At 35.0% G+C, this 24203-nt stretch overlaps 1 protein-coding gene across 1 annotated transcript in view; it reads right to left on the reverse strand.

Moving 5' to 3' along the window:
• The window catches only part of LOC145256348 (vam6/Vps39-like protein), a 248094-nt gene that overhangs the window by 134500 nt on the left and 89391 nt on the right, over window positions 1–24203 (reverse strand). Inside the window, exons 18-20 of the mRNA XM_080115165.1 lie at window positions 13733–13834; window positions 12080–12185; window positions 8379–8507 (exon numbers count right to left, since the gene is read on the reverse strand). Of these exons, the coding sequence (XP_079971291.1) occupies window positions 8379–8507; window positions 12080–12185; window positions 13733–13834 (337 nt within the window). The remainder of the gene's footprint in view (window positions 1–8378; window positions 8508–12079; window positions 12186–13732; window positions 13835–24203) is intronic.

Below are 24203 nucleotides of genomic sequence, written 5' to 3' on the forward strand. Positions count from 1 at the left end.
CAATCCAATCAGAGAAACTATGAATTGTAAAGAATTTTAATTGTAAAAAATTTTAATTGTAAAAACAATGTTAGTATTAATCCAGTCGGGATCAGCAGAGTGTAGTTTCCTTCTCATGTTAAAACAAAAAGCTAGGACTGAAAAATTCAAAGATTCAGTATATTTTATAAAGAGATTCTGGTATCTAGTAAAAAAAAAAAAAATATTGATGCCAAAAGAAATAACTATTGTAGAGAAAAGAAAATTGTCCAATTATGAGTATAAAATGTAGTTGTCCCGAGCAAAAATTATCAATAGCAATCCAGTCAGAGAAACTTTGAATTTGCTCAAAATGAAAAGTTGATTGATTGATTGGTTGGTTTTACGGCATATCAACCTATGCGGTCATTTAATGCCGGAGTCCTTTTTTTTTTTTTTTAACTTTTTTTATTGGGAGGGGGGGGAATGACTTTTTCAGCCTTTCCTCCCTTTTTTTATAAAATTGAACTTAAGAAATTAAATGTTGTATTTATACATGGATGTGTATATTTGGGTGACTTTAAATTTCCTTAAATTTTCTTATATAAATTTACTTTCCTTAGGTATGCTAGAATATTTGCTGAGTTGACCTTTTCAAAAAGGTCTTCCATATTGCTTTCTGTATAATATAATTTTCTAGTTGGGGCAAGGTCATCACACCCAACTAGGATATGTTTTACTGTGAGTGTCTCCTGGCATGGGATGCACTCTGGCGCCGATTCTCCATTTAGTATATAAGAATGAGTAAAGTTGGTGTGCCCTATGCGCAGCCGAGTCAGTATCACATCTTCTCGGCATGATCTCTTGATGTCCGGACATCGTTCCTTAAGTTCAGGTTTGATTGAGTATAATTTGTTGCCCTCTTGCTGACTCCACCGCAGTTGCCATTTTTCCTGTATGTATGCTTTTATCTGGGGTCTAAGATCAGTATGTGGAATCTTAAAATTGTCAGTTGGAAGGTGAGAAGATCTTTTTGCAGCTATATCTGCCCTGTCATTGCCTTTGATCCCCACATGGCTGGGGATCCAGACAAGAATAATGTTTTTAGTAGTTGAAAGGATATTGATTTTTTCTATTAATTTTGTTGTTAGTGGGTTTTCTTGTTTTTGATTTTGTATAGATAATAGGACTGATAGAGAATCTGTGAGAATGATGAAGTTTTTGGTGGTTTCCTCTGAAATTATGTTGAGTGCTAGATCGATAGCTATAGTCTCTGCAGTGAATATAGATGCTTCATTTTGAAGATTTCTCTTCATTGTGATTTTATGGTACGTTGCTGCACATCCAGTGTGATTGTTGCTTTTAGACCCGTCTGTGTAGATAAAGGTGTAGTCTGAATATTGTAATTTTAAATGTTGAAGTTCGTTGTGGTATTCAATAGGGTTTGTGGTAGATTTGGACTTTTTGTTTAGGTTGAGTTTTATTTCAACTTGTTTCATGATCCATGGGGGTGTTTTAGGCAGTATGAAGTTGTGAATGCTGGAGATTGGAATTTTTGATTCTTCAATGCTTTCCTTCATTCGGAGCCCGAACGTTTTGATAGTTTTTCTTCTCATGTTAAAGTGTTCTTCATATTTAGGATAGAAGGTACATTGGTATGCAGGGTTGTTTGGGCAAGACTTCAGTTTCAGTAAATATTGAAGGGCTAACTTTTCTCACCTTAGATCTAGTGGGGGTTCGTGTGCTTCCGTGTATAGACTGTTCACGGGGGAAGTTCTGTATGCTCCTAGGGCCAATCTTAGGCCAGTATGGTGAATAGGGTCTAGGCTTTTTATATATGATGTTCGGGTTGATCCATATATGAAACAACCGTAGTCTAGCTTTGAGCGGACTAGTGCTCTGTAAAGTTTAAGGAGTGTTTCCCTGTCTGCACCCCAATCGGTATGTGCTACCACTCTCAAAAGATTTACAGCTTTGTTACATTTTTTTTTCAGATAGTTTATGTGTGGGATGAATGTTAACTTTTTGTCAAATAAAATCCCTAAGAATTTGTACTGGTCAGTAACGGGTATGGGCATTCCTTCCATGGTTAGGACAGGATCATTATGCATGTTCTTTAGTTTGCAGAAATGCATGCATTTCGTTTTTCTTTTGGAGAATCTAAATCCATTCTCTTCCGTCCATCTCATTACTTTGTTTAAGCACAATTGAAGCTTCCTTTCTATTATAGATATATATCTAGATCTACAGCATATTAGGAAGTCATCCACATATAGGGAGCAATCTACCCCAGGGTTAAGGTTTTTTACAATGTTGTTAATTCGGATACTGAACAGGGTCACTGACAGTATACTCCCTTGAGGTACTCCATTCTCTTGTTCTTTCAAGTCCGAGAGAGCTGTGCCAACCTTTATTCTGAACCGTCTATTTCTTAAAAAATTTTCAATAAAAATTGGCATTCTGCCTTTTAGTCCAAGCGCCTTCAGATCCCTTGTAACACCGTACTTCCACACAGTATCGTAGGCTTTTTCCATGTCAAAAAACACTGCTGTTAAATGTTCCTTCCTTACAAAGGCTTCTCTGATGAAGGTTTCAAGTCTGACTATGTGGTCTATTGAACTTCGGTTTTTCCTGAATCCTGTTTGAAATTCTGTAATAAGATTCTCTGTTTCCAGGAACCAGATTAGTCTTTTGTTTATAATCCTTTCCATGGTCTTACAAATGCAGCTTGTTAGAGCTATTGGCCTGAAATTCAATGGATCTGAGACGTTACTTGATTGGGATTAGATGTTTGAGTTTTCAGATTTGGGGATTGGTATTATTGTGGCCTCTTTCCAGGTCTCGGGTACGTTTCCACTGGACCATATAATATTGAAAATTTCAAGTAGGTATTTCATTGAGGTTTCTGGAAGTTTTTTGAGGATTTCATATGGAATTTCATCGGGCCCTGTAGCTGTGTCATGGGATTTGGTTAGCGATTCTTTTAATTCAGGCAAGGTAAGAGGTTGGTTGTATTTTTCAGTATTTTGTGATTTAAATAGAATTTTCTTTTTCTCTTCCTTTTCTTTAATCTTTTTGAATTTCTCTGTTTGTCTGTCACATGATGAAATTTTTGATAAATTATCTGCCAGGTTATTGGAAATGTCTTTTTGATCGGTGTATATTTTGTTGCCTTTAGAGATGTGGGATATTGGTGTACTACTACACTTTCCTTCTATTTTCCTCATCATGTTCCAAACTGTTTTCGCCTTGGTATTCACATTAATTTTGGATATATAATTTCTCCAGGTTGTTCTTTTGGATTCCTTTATGATTCGTCTGGCTTTTGCTCTGTTGTTTTTGAAGAAATTCAGATTTTTGCTTGTTGGATACTTTTCGAATTTTCTCAAGGCAGCTCGTCGAGCTCTGATGGCTTTTCTGCATTCTTTTGTGAACCAAGGTTTGTTGTGATTGTTGGTTTTGGTTGTTTTCGGTATGGTATTATTTGCTATGTTTGTGAGTGTTTTAATGAAGTAGTTCAAATGGTCATCTTCATCATTCTTTTCGATAATTAATTGGTTTTTGCACTGTTCCTGGAAGTCTTCCCAATCCGCTTTATGTAGGTTCCATTTGGGTGTTTTTTGTTCAGTGCTAGTACTTAGACTTTCCAGGATGATTGGGAAATGATCACTCCCACAGGTGTCATTGTGTACTTTCCAGTCATAGTCCATATATATGGAAGGATCACATAAGGTAAGGTCAATAGCGGTGAAAGTACCTGTTGCTGGGTACATATAGGTGTAGTTTTGATTATTAAGGAGGCATAGATTATTTTTATTTATTATGTTTTCTATTTCTTTTCCTTTTTTATTTGTTTCTTTACTTCCCCATATTACATTGTGACTGTTGAGATCTCCTAGTAGAAAAAAGGGTTTAGGGAGTTGTTTTATTAATTGAGTTATCTCAGTTTCGTTGATTGTATCTTTTGGAGGGATGTATATTGAGCAAAGTGTTATAGTTCTATGTAGAGTCACTGAAACTGCAATTGCTTGCAAGTTTGTGTTTATATTTATTTGTCTTTGAGGGACTTCATTCTTCACAAGTATTGATGTGCCTCCAGAAGCTCTGTCCGTATCTTTATTTATGTAGTTGTAAGATGTGTAGTGTTTTATGTTGATGGTATTATTTTCTTTCAGAAAGGTCTCCTGTAGACAGACAAGTGCTGGGCTCATATTTGTTATTAATAATGTGAGTTCATTTTGGTTTGCTTTTATCCCTCTGATATTCCATTGTAATATTTTGTTCATCATTTGGAATTGTGTTCAACTTCCATCGTCTCCAATCCCTCAAATCTATTTTCTGTCGGAGTCCCTGTTCGAGATATAGATCGGGATCTTTCTTTTCCTGTTTTTGTTTGTTTTGTTTTTTTTGTCTGGGGGGATTTTTGATTCTTTTCTGGCTTGTGATGTGTTTGATGGTTGTTCGGTTGTTTTTGTAGAAATGGTTTGTGGTTTTGTTTCTTTTTGTGGTTCAGTAGTGTCTTTACTTAATATTATCCTTGGATTGGTTGCAGACATTGCACTATTCATTTTCCTCATTTCTTCTAATAGTTCTTTCATTTCCTTTATTATTTTGCTTAGGACATCAATTTTCTTGTCAGTTGTATCCGTTACATGTATATGACCATTTTGATTGTTGATTGGATTAGTTTTTTTTGTTGCATCTGCATATGTTTTAGTTTCGATGATTTTCCTGGCCTCTGGGTAGGATATATTCTTTATATGTTTTAGTTTGGTCACTTCTTTTTCTCTTTTCCATATTTCGCAATATCTAGAGCCAGCGCCATGGTTTCCCAGGCAGTTGGCACACTTGAAATCTTTTCTGCAGTCAATGTGTGGGCCACTTTCTCCACATCTTCCACACACTGGTAATCGTGTGCACCGATCTTGATGGTGTCCAAACTTCTGGCACTTGAAGCATTGGAGGGGGTTTGGAATATAAATTTCTACATTTATTTTCATATATCCGACTTTCACTTCTTTGGGTATGGTGAGGGAATCAAAAGTTAGTATATATGTATTAGTATTGATTTTCTCACTGTTTTTTTTAATTTGAACTCTGCGAACATCTAACACATTCTGTTTCTGTAAGTTTGTCCTGATTTCCTCCAAGGGACAAAGTGCAAGTTCGTGGCTTTTCACTACTCCTTTGCAGGTATTTAGGGTTGGATGTCTGTAGCATTTGACTTTGATGTTTTCAAATAATTTTAGTTTCAATATTTCTTTAGTTTGTTCTTCGTTATGGGTTTCTATTAGTAGGCTGCCGTTAAATTGTTTTTTAATAGACTTTGGTTTTAGAGTTTTAAGATTTTTTTCAATTTTAAAAGGTGATAGTTTGCTCAAAGGAGTTTCCTCCATTGATTCTATTACTACGAATGTGGAGTTCCTTGGTTTTATCGTCTCTTCGTCAGAGCTACTGATGTCAGAGACATCAGAGTGGGTTCTCTTTGGGTGGTTGGGTGGTTTTTGGGAGGAATAAGCCATATATTTTGTTTTCTTTTTTCGTCATCTTTGTTCCCCACCCACCTCGGAGTCCTATTTGGGAAGAGCCTGGGGGGAAACCCATTCGCCCAGCCTCTACAGGGATACAATGATGATATAACCGACTTTGGTGGTATCATAATGATTATTTGTTCTCTCTTGATATTGCTATGGGATCTGTAGCAATCCTGAGGGGTTTACAGCCTCGTCATCGATATTCACACCTAATCGATTGACCCTCAGCCACCGCTTTCCATCATATATTAGGGAGTAGGGTTATTTGTGGGAGAGGGGGGATGTGTTGTATAAGTAGTGAGTTTTTGGAATGGGCAATATATGGTGGGGCTTGGCGTGACTGGCCGATTGGTCGGATCGGGCCTCTCCGACCGCCCGTCTAATCGAAGTAAGGGCCAAAGTAATGTGTTGCGGTGCCTAAACATCTATGTATCCTGGTTTAGGTTCGCTCAATCACCAGGATCACGTCCTAAGACTTTACGAGTAGCAACCCACGGCTAACTGGTTGCCCCATTGAGGGATTTTTACCCTCTGCAGGGGGGCAGTCGGTTTGTTTTCATGCCCTACCGACAGGGCAAAAAAATAAATAAATAAATAAATAAATAGATAATTTAATAGAATATATTTGTTTTCTTTTTCTTTCTTTTTTTGTTGTTTCTTTCCCTTTTTAAAATCTGTTTCTATTTAACCCATAGTTGGGACCCTAACAGGTACTACCACTCCGGGTCAGGGTGGACCTGGGAGCAATGGCAATTAAGAGGTGGCTCCACACTCCCCAAGCCCGTAAGCTGGACCTCACCATCGGATGTAGTTTAAGGTCATATCCAGGACCGGGAGTAAGGTAGGAAAAAATAAAATAAAAAGGGGGGGGGGGGAGTAGGCTGTTGTTTTTGTTTTTGGTTTTGCAGAACATAATTAAGTTTTACAAAAAAGATCAGAAAACAAAAAAACGTCAATGTAGGTGCATTTCGTCTCAGGAAGCCACAGGGCAGCCTGATCTGGTAGCACCAGCAAAATGAAAAGTTATAATAGAGAAATTCAGTACAGTAGAACCCCAGGATACAGTTTTTTCAGGTTACAATGTGTAATTTGCAGTCTAGAAAGAATTAGTAAATTTACCAGAAAAGACTGGAAATATTAATTTCACTCAAAATGCTAAGCCTTCATCTACAAACTTCTGTGTAGAGCCATTTTTTTTAATAGAAAAAAAAAATCTAAAAAATTGATCAATAGCAATCCAGTCAGAGAAACTTTGAATTGTAAAGAATTCCATGTAAAGAATGGTAGTGTTCACCCAGTCAGGATTAGCAGCCATTTTTTTTGCACAAAATGTAAAGTTATAACTGAAAAATAGAGAGAAATTCAGTATATTTTATACGATTCTGGTACTCTATTGGTTTATTCTTTTCATCTCTGATTATAAATATAATTATCCAAATTTTTGTGATCATGTCTAATAAAATTATGCCCAAAATACTGCAACAACAGCATTTGTTAATCAGCCAATATTAAGGACTTCCACCAGCACCACCACCATCCACTTCCTCCCAAGTTGGGTTTTGAGAGAGAGATAAGATGAACACCAGCCCTTAACTACACGTGTGTGTTTCAGATGCTGAAAAAAGTCAGGCAGACCACAATACTCACTACAACATCAATCAACTCCTTTTTCTGTTCTGTTTATGTTGATTCCTGTAGTTAACAAGTTCTTAAGAGACATGATTTTGCAGCAAAATTTAAAAAAAAAAAAAAAAAAAAAGAAAATTATGTTTTTTATCTTTAATTTATTTTATTTCTTTTTTTTTTCTAAAATTTTGAAAATTGAATTCAACATTCGAACAAGAAAACTTGACAAGTCAGACATAGATCGAATTTGTACAAAATATGATTGAATTGCAGATAGGATTGTGAACTTCATTCACAATTGCATGCGTGGCATTTTTTTTTTCAAACCTATTTTTAGGGGTTCCTCATCCTATATTTCCCAACACTATTAGAACGTAATCGACCAGAAGAGATTTGAATTTTGCATATCAGATTCCGAGTTCATGGATGGCCATTTTTTTTATGCTACTCATTTGATACTATCCACATAGTGCTCAATCATATGCTGGGTTTTTGTCAATCAGTCACAGTAGTTGACTAGGATTCTGACAAATTGAACTGCTGTTAAACAGGTTGGCAATAAACTATAATGAATTGGGTGAAAGAGTACAAACTTGATATTTTATTGTTAGTTACAAAAAGCAAATTTGCTATAGAGGTAAGAGGTCAGCAGGAAAAGAATTCCACAAGCTTACATTTACTTATTAAAAAAAAGTATATGTATTTGAAAAAAATCCACTGATTTAAATAATGTTTTTGGCAATATCATCTACTGGATTCATACTTAATTTTATTTTATTTATTAAATGTGAAAAATTTATATTTTTGGAACTAGATCAAGTTAACATCCATTTTTTTCCCCCATATTTTATTTCATATATGCAAGAAATTCATATTTTACATTCAATATTCAATGTTTCTGGAAATAAACATTTTAAAAAATGTCAATAAATATATGTAAATTATTTGAAGTTTACAAATATTCTTATTTATTATTTAAAAAAAAAAAAAAATTCTCATTTATCATATTTAAAAACAATATTTTACTTTTCAGAATTGATGAAAAAAAAAAAAAAAAAAAAAATCAAGTTACCTTTTTTTTTATCAAAAAAATTGAGTGAAAATTAAATGAAATAAAGAAAGCAAAGAGTATAATTGGATGATATCATAAAATTAACAAACACCATCGGATTCACTAGATGCGATCACATTCGGTGAAGAAAGGTAACTATTTATGCTACTTTTCAGACCTCGTGCGTCGAAATGTGGACATTTACTTACCATTGAGTGGAAAATAAGAAAGCAATCTTTCAGGCGTGTAACTCTGTGAAGTTTCCAGGAATTTAACAAGTTTCTTCCGACATTCACCTAATTCTCCCGATTCAAGGCCAGGCTTTTTAGGTATATCAGCTGCAAAAATGAGAAAGAAAAAAATTTCATAGTTATACCAGTGTTATAAAGATGCCTCTTGGTTGAGAGACGAAGGTATTACAAAAAATACAGTTTTATTTTTGCTATTATGCAGTCATATGAACATTGTATATGGAAATGTGTGCAGAACAGGAGACTTTGGTGGTTTGGTCACATTTAAAGAATGGCTTAAAATTCTTGGGTTAGATGTAAAACATTTGACAGGAACAGGAAAAGGCCAAGAAAAACAAAAGCGAAAGTGATAAGGATGGGCTTGAAACAAAGAGGGATAAATAAAGGCCTGGCCAGAGATAGGTTAGCTTGGAAGTCAATTTCTTTTTTAACACACACACACGCATATATATATATATATATATACATAAGAGTGTATATATATATATGTATGTGTGTTGTCTGTAATGAGTCCCTTAACTTATGAGTGTTGGTTGGTTGTTTTTGCTTTACGGCATATCAACCTTTTTCAGGTTATTTAATGCCGAATCCAGTTATTTTGAGGAACGATTTTTAATGGAGTATATTTGTTTTAAGTCAGATTCTATTCAACCCATAGATGGGACCCTAACAGGTACTACCACTCCGGGTCAGAGTGTTATGAGTGTTAAACATTCTGAAATGCGATTCGTCTAGTGTATTCATCTATTGTGTGTTGACATAAATTAATAGTTTATCGACAAAGTGTAAACAAGAGACGGACATCCTTGTCGGTTGGAATACCAGCAAAAACACAAACCTTCAATTTTCCTTTCATGCATCTTGAAATTAAAGGTGCTTTTCTCCGAAAGTAAAAACACTCAGACGTGAATTATATTCTGATATAATCATTTATTCTTTGCTGGGTTCCTTCTCAGAGTTGGCACGTTTTGTATATAACTACGTTTTTCTAAATCACCTTCTTCTGACTTCCATGGGTGTCCTGTCCAAAAACTCTGTCCGTCTACTAACGCATCGCGTATTGAACTGATCTCCCTCATAACTAAAATTCTACATCTCAAAATTTACCTTTTCCATTACGTCATCAATACACATAGCCTAAAGATCTTTGCTGGGTTTGTGTCATGTATCTTGCTTTTTTTTTGCTTTTTTTTTTTATTACATTTTCACCCCAAACAAGGCAAATTGCCGCTTTGGTGTAAGGGGCTACTATCAGGGGCAACAACTACTGGGGTACTATGTAGGGATTTGAGCAGCAAGATGTCGGTTCACGTTACACTTGAACTTCTGCACGTCAGTACTGTTGGGGAAGCAGGGACCTGGAATGGAATTCCAAAATCTAGCGGTTCTGGGGAAGAAACTATTGGAGTAAAAAGATCTTTTACATCTAGGGATCCTACAGTGTGGGGGTGGGATTTAGCAGCCTGTCGGGTTTGTCGGGGGTGCTCCCGTCGTGGGGGCACAAGTGATTGCAGTTCGTCAGAGCATTCACCACTAAAATACTTGTAGAACAGGCAGAGGGATGCAACATTTCGTCGATGGGACAGAGGCTGAAGCTTAGATGCCAGTTCAGGGCCTATTAGATTGGCGAATCTCTTTTGAACCTTGTCAAGGAGCAAGAGTCTAGTAGCAGATGCACCAGCCCAGATGTGACAGCAATACTCCATACATGGGCAAATGGTGGCCTTATAGAGGTACAGGATACTTTCGGGTGTAAGTAGTTGTCTAGCACGATAGAGAGAGCCCACCTTTTTTGCAGCGGCCCTGGCAATGCCTTCAATGTAATTGTTCCAACTCATGTTTCCTGTGAACGTTAGGCCAAGGAGTTTGAAAGATGTACTCTCAGATAAAGAGTCGTTGGCCATTGCTATAGGTGGTAGAGAGGGTTTCTTGTAATTATTGAATGAAACTAGTTTAGTCTTGGCAGCATTGAACGCGACCAACCACTTTTGCTTATATTATCGTTAGCTTAAATTCCATCTATCAAGTTAACATTTTTGTTTGTGCTAGTATGATACTATAAAGTGGACCTGAGGTGGACTTGAGTCACTAAGCGTTGAGTGTTTTTTTTGCTTGCTTTTTTTTTTTTTTGACCACTAAAAAACACAATTCTACCTTAAGTATAAATAAGTAGTTAAACGCATGTACTTAGTACATTTTGTTGTTTTTTAACACTTTTAGTGCACGTGTACTAAAAGCGTTAAAAATAACAAAATAGTATTGTTTAAAAATCAAATTTGAAAAACTTGAAATTTTTTTTAAATTGACAAACTCAGAATAAAAATAACTAGTCTAGTAAGACAAACGCAGAAACACAGTTTTCTATTTTTAAGAGAATACTTTAGTCAGCTCAGCGCATGACATGCTTAGCGACCGTTTTTCCGTAAGCAGATTTCATTTCTATAAAAGATAACATTTGAAATAAAATTCTGCGCAATTAATAATTATCAAATATTTACATATTATACATGAAATAATTCTGAAACTAGTATTTATATGAAAATGGATGATATATGCAGATTTATCTTATCAATTTTGAAATATTCTTCATCAACTTTGCTCGATCATAACTTTGCTTCCTGTGGTCGTAAAAATAAAAATCAAACACCAATAGAGATGGACTTCTTTGTTTATATAGCCTGTAAAATTTCAGCCATATCCAATCAAATTTAACCCCAAGCATATGTATCCAAACGTAACGTATAAAATGTAAATTTCAGCCATAATTGGAATGCTTATTCTATTCTCTTTCCATCAATATAATTCTTTTAAAAATTGACCAACAAATAAAGATATGACTTGTTGAAGCACATTAGGTATGTAACATTGCCGATGTCCACGAAAATATAGCATACGCTTGTAATGCTAATTAATGACGATCATAATAATAATCGTCGCTAACCAGCACATCTTTCGGTGTTGCTCGGCCAATATATAGCGCAACAGTCAATGTAAATAAATCAGTGACTAAAATGAAATAAAGTAAACATATCAGCAATTTTGTTTTTGTTGTTTTTGTTTACCGTTTCTGAAACATTTTGATTGGTTGACTTTTGGATGTTGTAACCCGACTGGATAGGTAAGTTCAGAGAATTTCTGTTATTACTAACTAGCAGAGCATTACCAAGGTCGATCAAAGAAAAAGTCTCTTGGGCACATGCATATGTGATAACTGTATGGAAGTGAAACCTAGCCAGTGAGGATTGAGGACATGCGTTGCATGGAGAGAATTGATACGAGAATGATATATGCATGGATGTGTAATAAGAGTGAAAAACAGAGAAAGATTAAATTGTGACAGTTGAAAACAGGAGACTTTGATGGTTTGGTCGCATTAAAAGTACGAATAAGAATGTTTGAGCTATTAGATATATAACAATTGAGGTAGAAGGGTCAGTTGGGAGGGTAGGTCAAGGAAAACATTGGAAGGGGAAGTGATAAGGGTTAGGGTTAGGCGATAAGGATGGTCCTGAGAGAAAAAAAGGATAACTAAGCCATTTGTTTTTCTGCTGTTCTCAGTGGAATCAATATGAATCGTAACAATCAATATGAATACTGATCGGAGCTGATTTATGTCGCATTTGCATTCTACAGGTGTGAAAGAGAAATTTTCAACTCACATTTAGGGAGATCTTGCGTTAGTTTCTGAATTTTTTCTCGGTACAAATTGACAAGTCTGTTATGAAAGTCTGTGTTGGCCTCATTCCAATGAGTGATCACATGTTCCTGGAGAAAATTTTTATGGAAACAAAAAAAAATTTTAATTTGGGAAAATAGATTTTTTTTTTTTTAAATGGGTGCTTATTTAGAATTACACTTAAAAAAATAAAAAAAAAATACAGAAAAATATGTGATTATGTGATTTACATACTCGTCACGGAACAGAGATGTCATATCCCAAAAATCACATAAATTGATCAAGCAGTATTATTTTTTTTTTAAATTAAGCAAATAAAATTTTACAATTTTTATCAATTAATAAAACAATAATAAAATGACATGTTCCATAAATTTCAGGAGTCAAATCAAGTTTTTAGTCTTTGAATCTTAACACATTCCAAAAAACATAGCATCCCCCCCCCCAACTCCTCCTCGCTTATTCAAAATTTGATTTTCTTATTTAAGAAAAAAAAAACTACTTGATCAAGTTACACGATTTTTGGAATATGACATCTTTGTTTCGTGACGGGTACGATCATAAAGATTTGTTTGTATTTTCTGTATTTTTTTTTTTAATTCTAAATAGGCACTCTTAGATTGAACTGAAAATAAACATTTCATACTTTTTTGGCATGACACGTGTAAATAAAATTCAAATTTAGAAATCTATAAACGTGAGGATGTGTGTGTGTAAAAACACTTCTCAACCTATATACTCAACAAATTTTTGATCTACAAACTTGAAATTTCGTATACAGGGTATTCAGACATATGGAAAACTTTTTAATCTGTTTTCATGTTAAGGAGGCCATCAAATTTTTATGTTTGTCAACTGTTTCACAAATGCACATGTGTGAATCGTCCAAATGACAGATTCTTTATGCTAAGAATAAGTAGGTTTGAAAACACCTTTTAAAGATTGTCAAGCTAGTCTAATGGTTATCATACTTGACTCGCTGTCTTTAGGTTTTGGTTTCAATCTCAGTTTGAGTATTTTTTTTTTACTTACAAGTAGTAATACACATGAACAAAATTGAAATGGCGTAAAATATTTTAATATTAGTATATATAGAAAGAGCTTGATGGGCTAAAAAAGATTTTTTTTTTTTTTAATTTTTAAAATCTTATTAAAATTAAGGAAGTTATGACTATTTTTTGTGCCTCACACGTTTGGATATTTCCCCCACCCCCTCTCTTTAAGACCATATGCGTTTTGCCACATTTTTTTTTTCTTCGGCTGAATATAAGCAAGCTGTTTGAAGAACAAAAGAGTTTGTTTCATGAAGAAGGCAAGCCGTGCGCACTTGCTACATTAAGGCATGACATATTATGGGAAGCCGGAAGAACAGTGGAGTTAAGAGGTGATGCACATTACGGTGTCAGTGAAAAGGGGCGCTGCCGATTTATATTATTTTTCACGTTCCTTGCTTATCACTTTATTTCACAAAAATTCATTTCCTTTAAAATTCCTCATATCAGATCATGTAAAAAAACATTTGGAAATGTGAGATGAAATCCAAAACTAGTTTTAAAATGGCGCTTATCACCATTTTGCATTCAAGTTTTTCACTTTAACGATAAATTTAAAATTTGAAAATTTGAATAAAACTCACAAGATAAGGGATGGTCACATTGCTTTCAAAGTGTTTATCTAAAAATTCAAGAACTTTATCTCTGGGCAAGGATTCTACTTCGGGCAAATCTTCAGTGAAAATCTAAAAAGAAAAATATATAATTGCAAATATTGCATGTATAAAAAAACAATAAAAAATCTTTAAAAATAAAATATAAATAATTACAAATATTGCATGTATAAAAAAACAATAAAAAATCGTTAAAAATAAAAAATATATAATTACAAATATTGCATGTATAAAAAAAAAACAAAAAAAAATCTTTAAAAATAAAAAATAGATAAATTAAAAAGTCTAAACAATTTTTTTATTTTCTTTCTATTAAATAAATCTCAAACGTCAATGCATGTGTTTGTATATCCGCTAAAAACTTTTGTCAGCCACATCATTTCGGCATGGACCTGGTATTGTTAAAAAGAGCGATTTCTCTGACAAATAATATTGAAAAATTAGAAAATATCCTCAATTATTTTGTGTAAAAATGTTGTTTAGTTTGAAAGTGTGGTGAGGGGTCAAGTAAAAAATCTTGATTTGTTAATTGTGTGAACGCGAGTTTCTAACTTTCGGTTTTAAATAGATAGATTTGCAACGTAATGATATCGATGGTATCTAGGTTTGGTTGTTATTTTTTTTGCTTACGATCTTATCTTTTGTGAGTTCGCGTTATTTTATTTTTTTTTAAATAACACTATCCTATCTTAATACAAGTATAAAAACATTTTTTTTTTAAACTTTTTTAAAATTTTTTAAACATTTTTTAAACAATCACATTCTTTTTTATTTTCATGTTTTATACCATGCCATAGCATTTTTCTTTTTAACTTTTGCTTTACAAATTAAAGTGCACTTACCCACCCACCCCTCTATTTCTTCTATCTATAATTTCACGACCAGAAAAACTATGTCCGTTTCAATTTAGTGCTTATAAATTTTGCTTTTGCTTTTTATTCTGGCTGATGGCACCCATATCACCATTTTTCCTTTGAATTTTTTTTTTTTTTAATTATCAAGCGGATTTTACGATCAGGTAATGACCTCCACCCCACCACCCCTCACCCACCCCTGGCGTCTGTCACAATTTTTTTTTTTTCTAAATTAAAATATTTTTAAGCAGATTTTATGGCTGAGAAATGTCATTATGTTTGAGGGGAGGGGAGGGGGGGTCAGATAAAAACCTTGCTTTTGATGCGGCTTGCAAACCACGCATGCTCTAAAACATCGTTATGTTCTTTGATTTTAAAAGGCTAAATTTGTAACATTATAACATCAGTGCTGTTGTGGGCCCATCAATAAAGCATTCACTTGCAAACTTGAGTCATGTGAGTTTGCACCCGGCACACGTTTTTTTTTCTCTTTTTTTTTTCTTACAAAATTTTATTTTCGGTTTCGATTCTAGCTGATGGCATTCTTAATTACACATGCGCGAACGGTCATTTCGTTCTTTCATTTTAAAAAGATAAATTTGTAACGTCATAATATCTGCGTCATCATAGTCGAATCGATAATGTGTTCACTTACGAACTTAAGTTCTGCATGTTCGCACTCAGCATGCGACTTTTTTTTTTTCTTTTGCTTACAAAATTTTGCTTTTGGTTTCACTTCTGGTTGATTGCACCCAAGTTCAATTTTTTTTCATTCAACCGTATTTTACAACCGGGCACCTCATCCCTCTCCCTGCTAGTAATAAATGATTCTTATCCAGAATTCCTTATGATAAAAAAAAGAAAGAAACATCTGCATGATGTGTTACCAGTGGCAAAATAAAAATATCATATTCCAAACATCACGTAAATTGATCAAGTAGTTTAATTTTTATATTCAAAAAATCAAATTTCATGAGTAACTGAGGAGGAACCATGTCGTATTGCCATTTTAAAACAATCTCCAGAAACAAAAGGAGATGACTTGGCAATAATTCAAAGTTTCAAATTTGTTGTAATGGCTACAAATTCCCATTAATTGCTTACAAATGATTTAGGTATGTACAACATCATACAGATTTTTCTTTTTTTTTTTTTCTTTTTATTAACGGTCACTTCTGTCGGAACATTCAATTTCGAATATATCGATAATTTTAGTCACAAATATAAATATTGAGACAATAAAAAGAGAAATAATAAAGTATAAAAACAGGGGAGGTAATCAAATATGACGAGATTATCTGCCCTTGATTAAAATTGATTCTTTTTTTCATCAAAGATATGAAATTAAATAACTTTATTTTTATTAAAAAAAATCAATTATCAAGGCAAAAAACAATTTGAGGATAAGGGGTTAATGAGATGGATAGTCTTTCAGTTAAATGATGATACTGTGAGAGAACTGAAATTGGATAAGTTATGCGGATGGTTTATGACAAATATTGCTTTACATCAAATTTGTAGATAACCATATTGTAATCATCGAATATATTAAAAGGCAAAATAGGCGTGAGCGTTTGTGTATGTCCACGAAGGCCTTTTTGCATCGAACTCCTTGCGTCGGTTAAATTCAATTTAAAATTATATAATCAATTCTTAATGGTGCAATGTTTCAAGTTATAAATTTATATTTTTTACGAGAATGTCTTGTCTTTTTCCTTTCCAGTTTGATCAACTAATCGTTTACTTTTCCATGATTAAGCTTCTATATATTTATAAAGTAATAGGGTTCGTGTGTTTCTGTCTGTGTGTACAGCTCTCCATCATCAACGAAATATAAAGGAGGTAAGAGGGTAGATCTCTCCTGGTAGAGAAACATTAGAACCCATTTTAGGATGTTTCTGTTATAGGAGACATAAGAATCTATGCCTAATTTCTTTATATACTAGTCTACAAACCACCCCCATATCGAATGACTTATGCTCATTTGCATATCACATTATATTAAATCTCTTTAACTAATTACCTCGACCTTATTACATATTGGAAATATTCTAATCATTTCAACTGTACTATTTACAAAATCTATTTAACATTTAATTATTTAATATATTTTCATTTAATTTTATATTCGATTTATTTCACTTTACGTATATTATCAAAACAATTCATTGGCGAGGAAAGCTTTATGTTTTGGGATTGTATTGAAAATGTAATGGAAATTTCAATTTCGTTCCGTTTTAATCTTTTATATTTTACTTGCCAATATAATTGAAAGAATACAATTCAACTATCGTAATTTTATATAAATAAACAAAAACAAATATTTTAAAATAAAACTTTATTAAAAATGAAATAATTTTATTTTTAAATGAAAAAAATCAATTTAGTAAAATAATTGTATTAAACACCCCCAGCCTTGTCAGCAAACCTGTAAACCTATAAAAGTTAACATTTCGAATGTAAACAGTGATTTTTCGATTTTGTTAGCGCTTGCCGCAATTAAAGACAATTAAAACGGAACTAACTTTATTTCCATTCTATTTTTTAAACAACCCCCAAAACATAACGCTCTCTTCCAGTTATAGCCAATTTTTTTTTAATTAAATAAAACAGGTCAAAATAAACAGATAAGCGCATTTTCTTTTACATTTTTCTTACAACCATTGTCATTTAACCAACTGCAGGATACCGTTACTTTTGTGGGGTTGTTTTGAAAATGGCACGGAGATTATAATTTTGTTCCAATTTAATCTTTCTGGTCGAGCCTATTTCGAAAGCCTGTCTTATCATAGATTTGAACTACAAATAATTTATTACATTTTGATTATTACTATCTTAAGACTTAAAGCTTATATTTATTTCATTTTTCTATTTATATATTGAATTAGTTATTTCCAGTCTTATTTAAACTTAGTGCTTTCTTTAAACCGGATGAACCTTTTATAAAAATATGAGTTTAACGTAAAGAACACGAACAAGGTTTTATTCAACTGAATTTCTTCCAGTTTACTAACAAAATATATAAATTTAAAAGAGATATAAATAATAAAATAAAAAGGTTATGTAATTTAAAAGAAATACACGTACTCACAAAAGCAGAACTTTTTTTACACATTTTTTTCTTTAAAACCATAACAATGAGACTAACAATTACCTAGATCTTAGTAATTATTTGTTTTAATAGAACTGTTTTAATTGTACTGTTTACTTAGTTAACCTAAGTTGGTATTACATTTATTTTACATTTACTTTTTTTTTTTAATTATTACTTTTAGACTGTGACGTTTACACCCGGAAGTAATGAGTCACACGTAGGTCGCTTTTATTCATTCCTTTTGGTCAAGATCAAAGTGTAGTATCTGTTCTTCAGATGCTGCACTTCATTTTCTTGTTCTCTTTCGGTGGAGGAGAAATCCTTCACGACTGAGACAATTTTTATTTTTGTACCTTTTCTCCACGTTAAAAAACGACCCTGGTGTCTAACTCTGTCCCGTGGGGAGGCATAGTAAATAGGTACAATATAATTGTTTATAATTGTACTATTCAGAAATATTATTTATAGTTCGTCCATTTCAGTTAGTATACATTTCCTTTACGCTTAATTAATTTACAATCATTAATATCGTTAAACAATTCCGTTTAAAACCGAAATTATGCCACCCAAACGAAGTAGAAACGAAAGTGAGGAAGAAAGAATGGAAAGATTGGAAGCTAATAGACTAAGAGTTGCTGCAATTCGCTCCAATGAAAACAATTCAGATAGAGAAAGACGTCTAGAACTTAACAGGATACGTCAAAGAGAAAGGAGAGCAAGACTGTCAGATTTGGAAAGAGAAACCCAACGTGAAGCTGACAGAACTAGACATGCTGTAAGGCGGTTAAATTCATCACAAGATGAAATTCAAGAAAGGCAAAGATATGCACTGGAAAGAGAAGCAATATTACGATCGAATGAATTATATGAGGTAAGTAGACGTACACAAGGTCAGTTGAGAGTGGCTCAACGACATCAGAATGAATCGGAAACCCAACGAAGCTTTCGCCTATACCAAGGGCAACAACGAGAGGCTGCATGGAGAGAGAGTATGACTTTGCCCCAGCAATTGACAGAAAACGAGGCAGCTAGACAACGAATGACTGCTTTGAGACACCATGAAATAGAACACTGCAATAGAAAAGGATTGCTCTACAACAAAAATGACTCTCTCACTACAGCTGATATAGGAAAAATGGACAAAGTATGTCAACATTGCTCAGCTGTAAAATTTAAAGGAGAAACCCCTGGTTGTTGTTGTTCTTCTGGCAAAGTTGTGCTTGATAGCTTTCCACCACTGCCTCAGTTGCTTCAAGATTTGCTCTCCGGCAATGGTCCCATCTCTAAAGATTTTCTGCAAAATCTACGCAGTTATAACAATTGTTTTGCAATGACATCATTTGGTCACAAAATTGCGGCAGTACATGGGTGGAATCCTTCTTTTAGAATTCAAGGCCAGGTTTGCCACCAGATTGGGAGTCTTTTACCACCTGAAGATGAAACAGCAAAGTTTATTCAAGTCTACTTCTTGGATAGTCTGGAAGAGGAACTACATAATCGGGGACGTGACAGTAGACTCAATAGAGACATTCTCCAAAGTCTGACTGAATTTTTACATGAGAACAACAGCTTCATTTGTCAGCTGAAAACAACAAAGGAGAGGATTGAAGAAGAACACTTGGTAGAACATAAAGTTGTCATAAGGGAAGACCGAAGGCCGCAAGAAGAGCATCCACGGCGATTCAATGCTCCAACAACAACGTATGAGATTGGAATATTAATGGAGAATGAACCAACAGCTAACCGGGATATTGTCTTGCGTTTTAGAAATGATACATTAAAATGGATCTCCGAACTACATCCCCTCTACGATACTTTAATGTACCCGTTAATGTACCCCTATGGTTCTCCATCTTACAACATCTACATGAAGGCATCCAATGGGCGAAAAGTTACCCAACAGCAATTTTATTCGTACCATTTAATGACTCGGCCTGGAAACTATTTTCTCTTGTACCGAAGGCTATTTCAACAATGGCTGGTGGATGTGTACTGCAAGATTGAAACAGAACGTTTACAGTTCCTGAGGCGTGAGCAACAGACCCTGAAAGCTGACAATTATAGCAACTTGAGAGATTCAATTCTTAGGGAGGATGGGAATCCAGAACAGTTTGGTCAACGAGTTGTACTTCCGGCAACTTATACAGGAGGCCCTCGATACATGTTTGAGCGTCAAAGTGATGCCATGGCATATGTTCGGCGAATGGGCCGAGCCGACCTCTTCATCACGTTCACAACAAATCCAAAGTGGACAGAAATTACAGAAAATTGTCTTCAAGGGCAAGACCCTCAGGATCGTCCAGATATTGTTGCCAGGGTTTTCAGGCAGAAGCTAAAAAAGTTACTTGAATTTATTAAAAAGGGAGGATTTGGCAGGTTGAGGGCTTTCCTGTACAGTATTGAATATCAAAAAAGAGGACTGCCGCATGCACACATCCTCACCTGGTAGGCCCCAGAGGACAAACTTCTACCAGAAAAAATGGATCTCTGCATATCTGCAGAGATCCCTGACAAAGAGGAAGATCCTGATCTTCATGCTAAAGTGATGGCACATATGGTGCATGGACCTTGTGGACCATTTAATCCAAATTGTCCATGTATGATTGACAACAAATGTTCCAAAAAATACCCAAAAGAATTTCTTCAGTGTACCGAGCAAGGCCAAGACTCTTACCCCAAGTACAGGCGAAGAAAACCAGAAGATGGAGGCCAGACTGGTACAATAAGGATGAAGAGAAATGGTCGGTATGTTAATCAAGAAATAACAAACCAGTGGATTGTTCCGTACAACAAGGTCCTCCTTCAGCAGTTCAACGCTCACATTAACGTAGAAATTTGCAGCTCGATCCAAAGCATCAAATATGTCCTCAAATACGTGAATAAAGGATGTGATCAAGCAGTGTTTGAACTACAAAGAACTGATGGAGCAGCTAACCAACAAGGCCAAGTACAAAGTCACATTGTGGATGAGATCCAGCAGTTCCAGAATGCAAGGTATGTCGGCAGTTCAGAGGCGGCCTGGAGGATATTGGAACATCCCATCCATGAATATTTCCCCCAAATTGTACAACTTTCTGTTCATCTTGAAAATGGGCAGCGTGTCATGTTCTCAGCTGATACTGCTCTGGAACGAGCCCAAGGTCCACCGCCTGCCACAACTTTGACAGCATTTTTTCAACTCTGCCATGAGGATGACTTTGCAAGGGGTCTCAAATACGTAGAAGTCCCTGAGTTTTACACTTGGAACAAATCGACAAAGAAATGGATGAGAAGAATGCGTGGGGTACAAGTTGAAGGTACTGAAAATGATGATGTATGGAAGGCACCATGCATTGGGAGAATCTACACGATTAGTCCAAAAGCAGGGGAGTGTTATTTCTTACGCCTGTTGCTCAATGAGGTTGCTGGTCCAACTTCATTTCAAAATTTGCGAGCATACAATGGTCAGGTGTTTGAAACATACAGAGCAGCGTGCCTTGCTCGAGGCCTTCTAGAAAATGACCATCACTTGCATCAAGCAGTAGGAGAGGCAAGTGTCACTCAATCACCTTCAAATTTGCGAAGCCTATTTGTGATAATTTTAACAGCCTGTGAGCCAAGAAATCCTCTTGAGATCTGGATGGCTTTTCGTGATGTAATATCTGAAGACATTCTTCACAGATACAGGCAAGAAGTTAACAATCCAGAAGCAGATTTTAATGAGGACATCTACAATAAAACTCTTTGTCTAATTGAAGAAAAAGTTCTCCTTATGTGCGGTCAACCATTGGCAAGCTATGGATTACCTGCACCAACGCAAGGGAGAGATGAAAGACTCGCGAGAGAGTATCAACGTGAAGTTACTTATAATCTTGAAGAACTTTCCCTACAAGCAGAAAATATGCAAGAAAAACTGACCGATTCTCAAAGAGAAGTTTACAATTCATTCATGGCAATGTTGGAAGCACAAGGTGAAATGAACAAAAACATGATGTTTCTTGATGCTCCAGGTGGTACGGTCAAGACTTTTGTAATCAATTTGATCCTTGCAAAGATTAGATCCATGAGAAAGATTGTGCTTGCAACAGCATCCAGTGGCATTGCTGCTACTCTACTACAAGGTGGCCGCACTCTTCACAGCACTTTTAAAGTACCCTTGGATACTCATCGAATGGATCAGCCAGTTTGCAAAATTACTGGTAACTCAGCCTTGGCAAATGTAATTAGAGACACCTCTGCAATCATTGTAGACGAAGCCCCAATGACGCACAAGAGTGCTTATGAAGCAATTGACCGAACACTGCAAGACATCACAGGAAACAAGAATCCCATGGGTGGCATTCCAACCTTATTTTGCGGTGATTTCCGTCAAATCCTCCCAGTGGTTAAAAATGGCACAAGGGCTAACATTGTCAATGCAAGTTTGAAACAATCCTATCTCTGGAGGCACGTTATAGTGAAGAGACTGACTACTAATATGAGAGCCTATATCTCTGATAACACAGCTGCAGCAGACTTCTCAAAATTGCTTCTCCAAATCGGTAATGGTCAGTTTCCTATCACTTCTTCACCTGACACAATTAAGATTCCAACTGCGCTTGGTAAATGTGTCGGTAATCAGAAGCAACTGAAAGACAAAGTGTACCCAGACCTGCAAAACAATGGAAAATCACCGGATTGGCTTGCTGAGAGGGCTATTATTTCGCCATTAAACAGCAATGTGAATCATTTGAACAATTCAATAATGGATGAATTTCCAGGAGACACAAAGCAATACAAGTCAGTTGATTCGGCTACTAATGAATATGAAGCTGTTCACTACCCTGTGGAGTTTTTAAACTCTTTGGAGATATCTGGAATGCCTCCACACATTTTAAATCTCAAAATTGGATCGCCAATCATGATTCTTCGATCCTTGGAACCGCCAAAAACAACAAACGGAACCAGATGTGTTATCACCAGATTGCACACCAATGTACTTGAGGCCACTATTTCCTGTGGTCCCTACAAAGGCGAAACCGTTCTACTGCCAAGGATCCCCTTAGTTCCATCGGACTCAGAACTTCCATTTAAATTCCGGAGACTCCAATTTCCTGTGAAGGTGTGTTTTGCAATGAGCATAAACAAAAGTCAAGGTCAGACATTTAACACCATTGGCGTAGACTTGACATCAGACTGCTTCAGTCACGGTATGTTCTACGTCTCCATCAGCCGGACAGGAAGTTCAGAAAAACTCTACATTCTGGCTCCAAATCAAAGCAGCAGAAATGTAGTTTACCCTGAGGCTCTTCAGTGAAAAGTTCGAGAAATGGATATGAGGAAAAACTGACATGATCTGATTGTGGTAAGTTTTTAGTATTGAATGTGCAAGATAAAATTTAAGCAAGAGTTGAAAATTACTTCAATGAAAAATTTACTATGTAACATCAAGTAACCTTCCTTTTTGATGAAAATGTTTTGTGAAGTTCCTGATTGAATTTCAGTCACTACAAGAGGTAGTTAAAATGTTAATCACCTTATGCAATCGTTGCTCTTACAACATCAACTTACTGGAAAGGTGCCCACAGATTTTGGTACCCGAGTGCGCAACAAAGCTCCGTGCGAAGCACGGGTATCTTTGCTAGTAACTATATATTTAAAAAAAATTTTTTTTTTTTACACAGTGATCACCACTTATCAAGGCCCGGAAGCCACTCAGGGATAAGGGCTATTGCAAGTACATTACGTTAGTGTGGAGATTTGATGAAGTGTTTACTTAAGGGGGCGGTTCAATATTCAATATATTACTTTTCATGCTTGCATTTTTCTATTGTAATACATTTATATATATATATATATATATATATATATATATATATAGAGAGAGAGAGAGAGAGAGAGAAATACATATTTTTAATGTAATATTTCAATAAAGTTTTTTTAAAATTACAATTTATTAAGTTCAATAAAAATGAATTTACACTAAGAAAATATAAATTCAACAAGCTGCGAATGTGTCGTTGCCCTCTTGTGCTGCACAAAAAATAGTGAAGAAATGATGAATGTGAGAAGTGTGAAGGGCCAATGTTGCCTTCACATTTTTGCCAAGTTTCAGAAAAATCTAACGGATGGAATAAAAAGATGGGGTAAAAAGAGTCAGTTTTTTTTTTTTTTGCAATTTTGGGGCATTTGTGACCCCATTTGAGCTCCTGGGAATGTCGAATCCCAGTAAAAATGGACAAACGATGCAGTTTCATGCCTTAAGACATGTATATTTGAATTCAACACCATGGAAAACCACTATATAGACATATATATCAAGTTTTTGAGTAATATGAAAAAAGAGCTCCAAAAAGGCATATTTTTTTAGCCCTAAAAGTCCCAGAGGGATGCAAACCAGAATTTTGCCAAGGTCACCCATACTGAATTTATATTAAGAACAATAGCCTCTACAGTTCAGCCAAGTTTCAGGAAAATCTAACTGATGGATCAAACGCTATGGGGCGAAAGTGTCATTTTTGGCCATTTTGGAGCA

This window comes from Euprymna scolopes, chromosome 32, assembly GCF_053919585.1.
Source record: "Euprymna scolopes isolate OS-2025 chromosome 32, ASM5391958v1, whole genome shotgun sequence".
NCBI lineage: Eukaryota > Metazoa > Mollusca > Cephalopoda > Sepiida > Sepiolidae > Euprymna > Euprymna scolopes.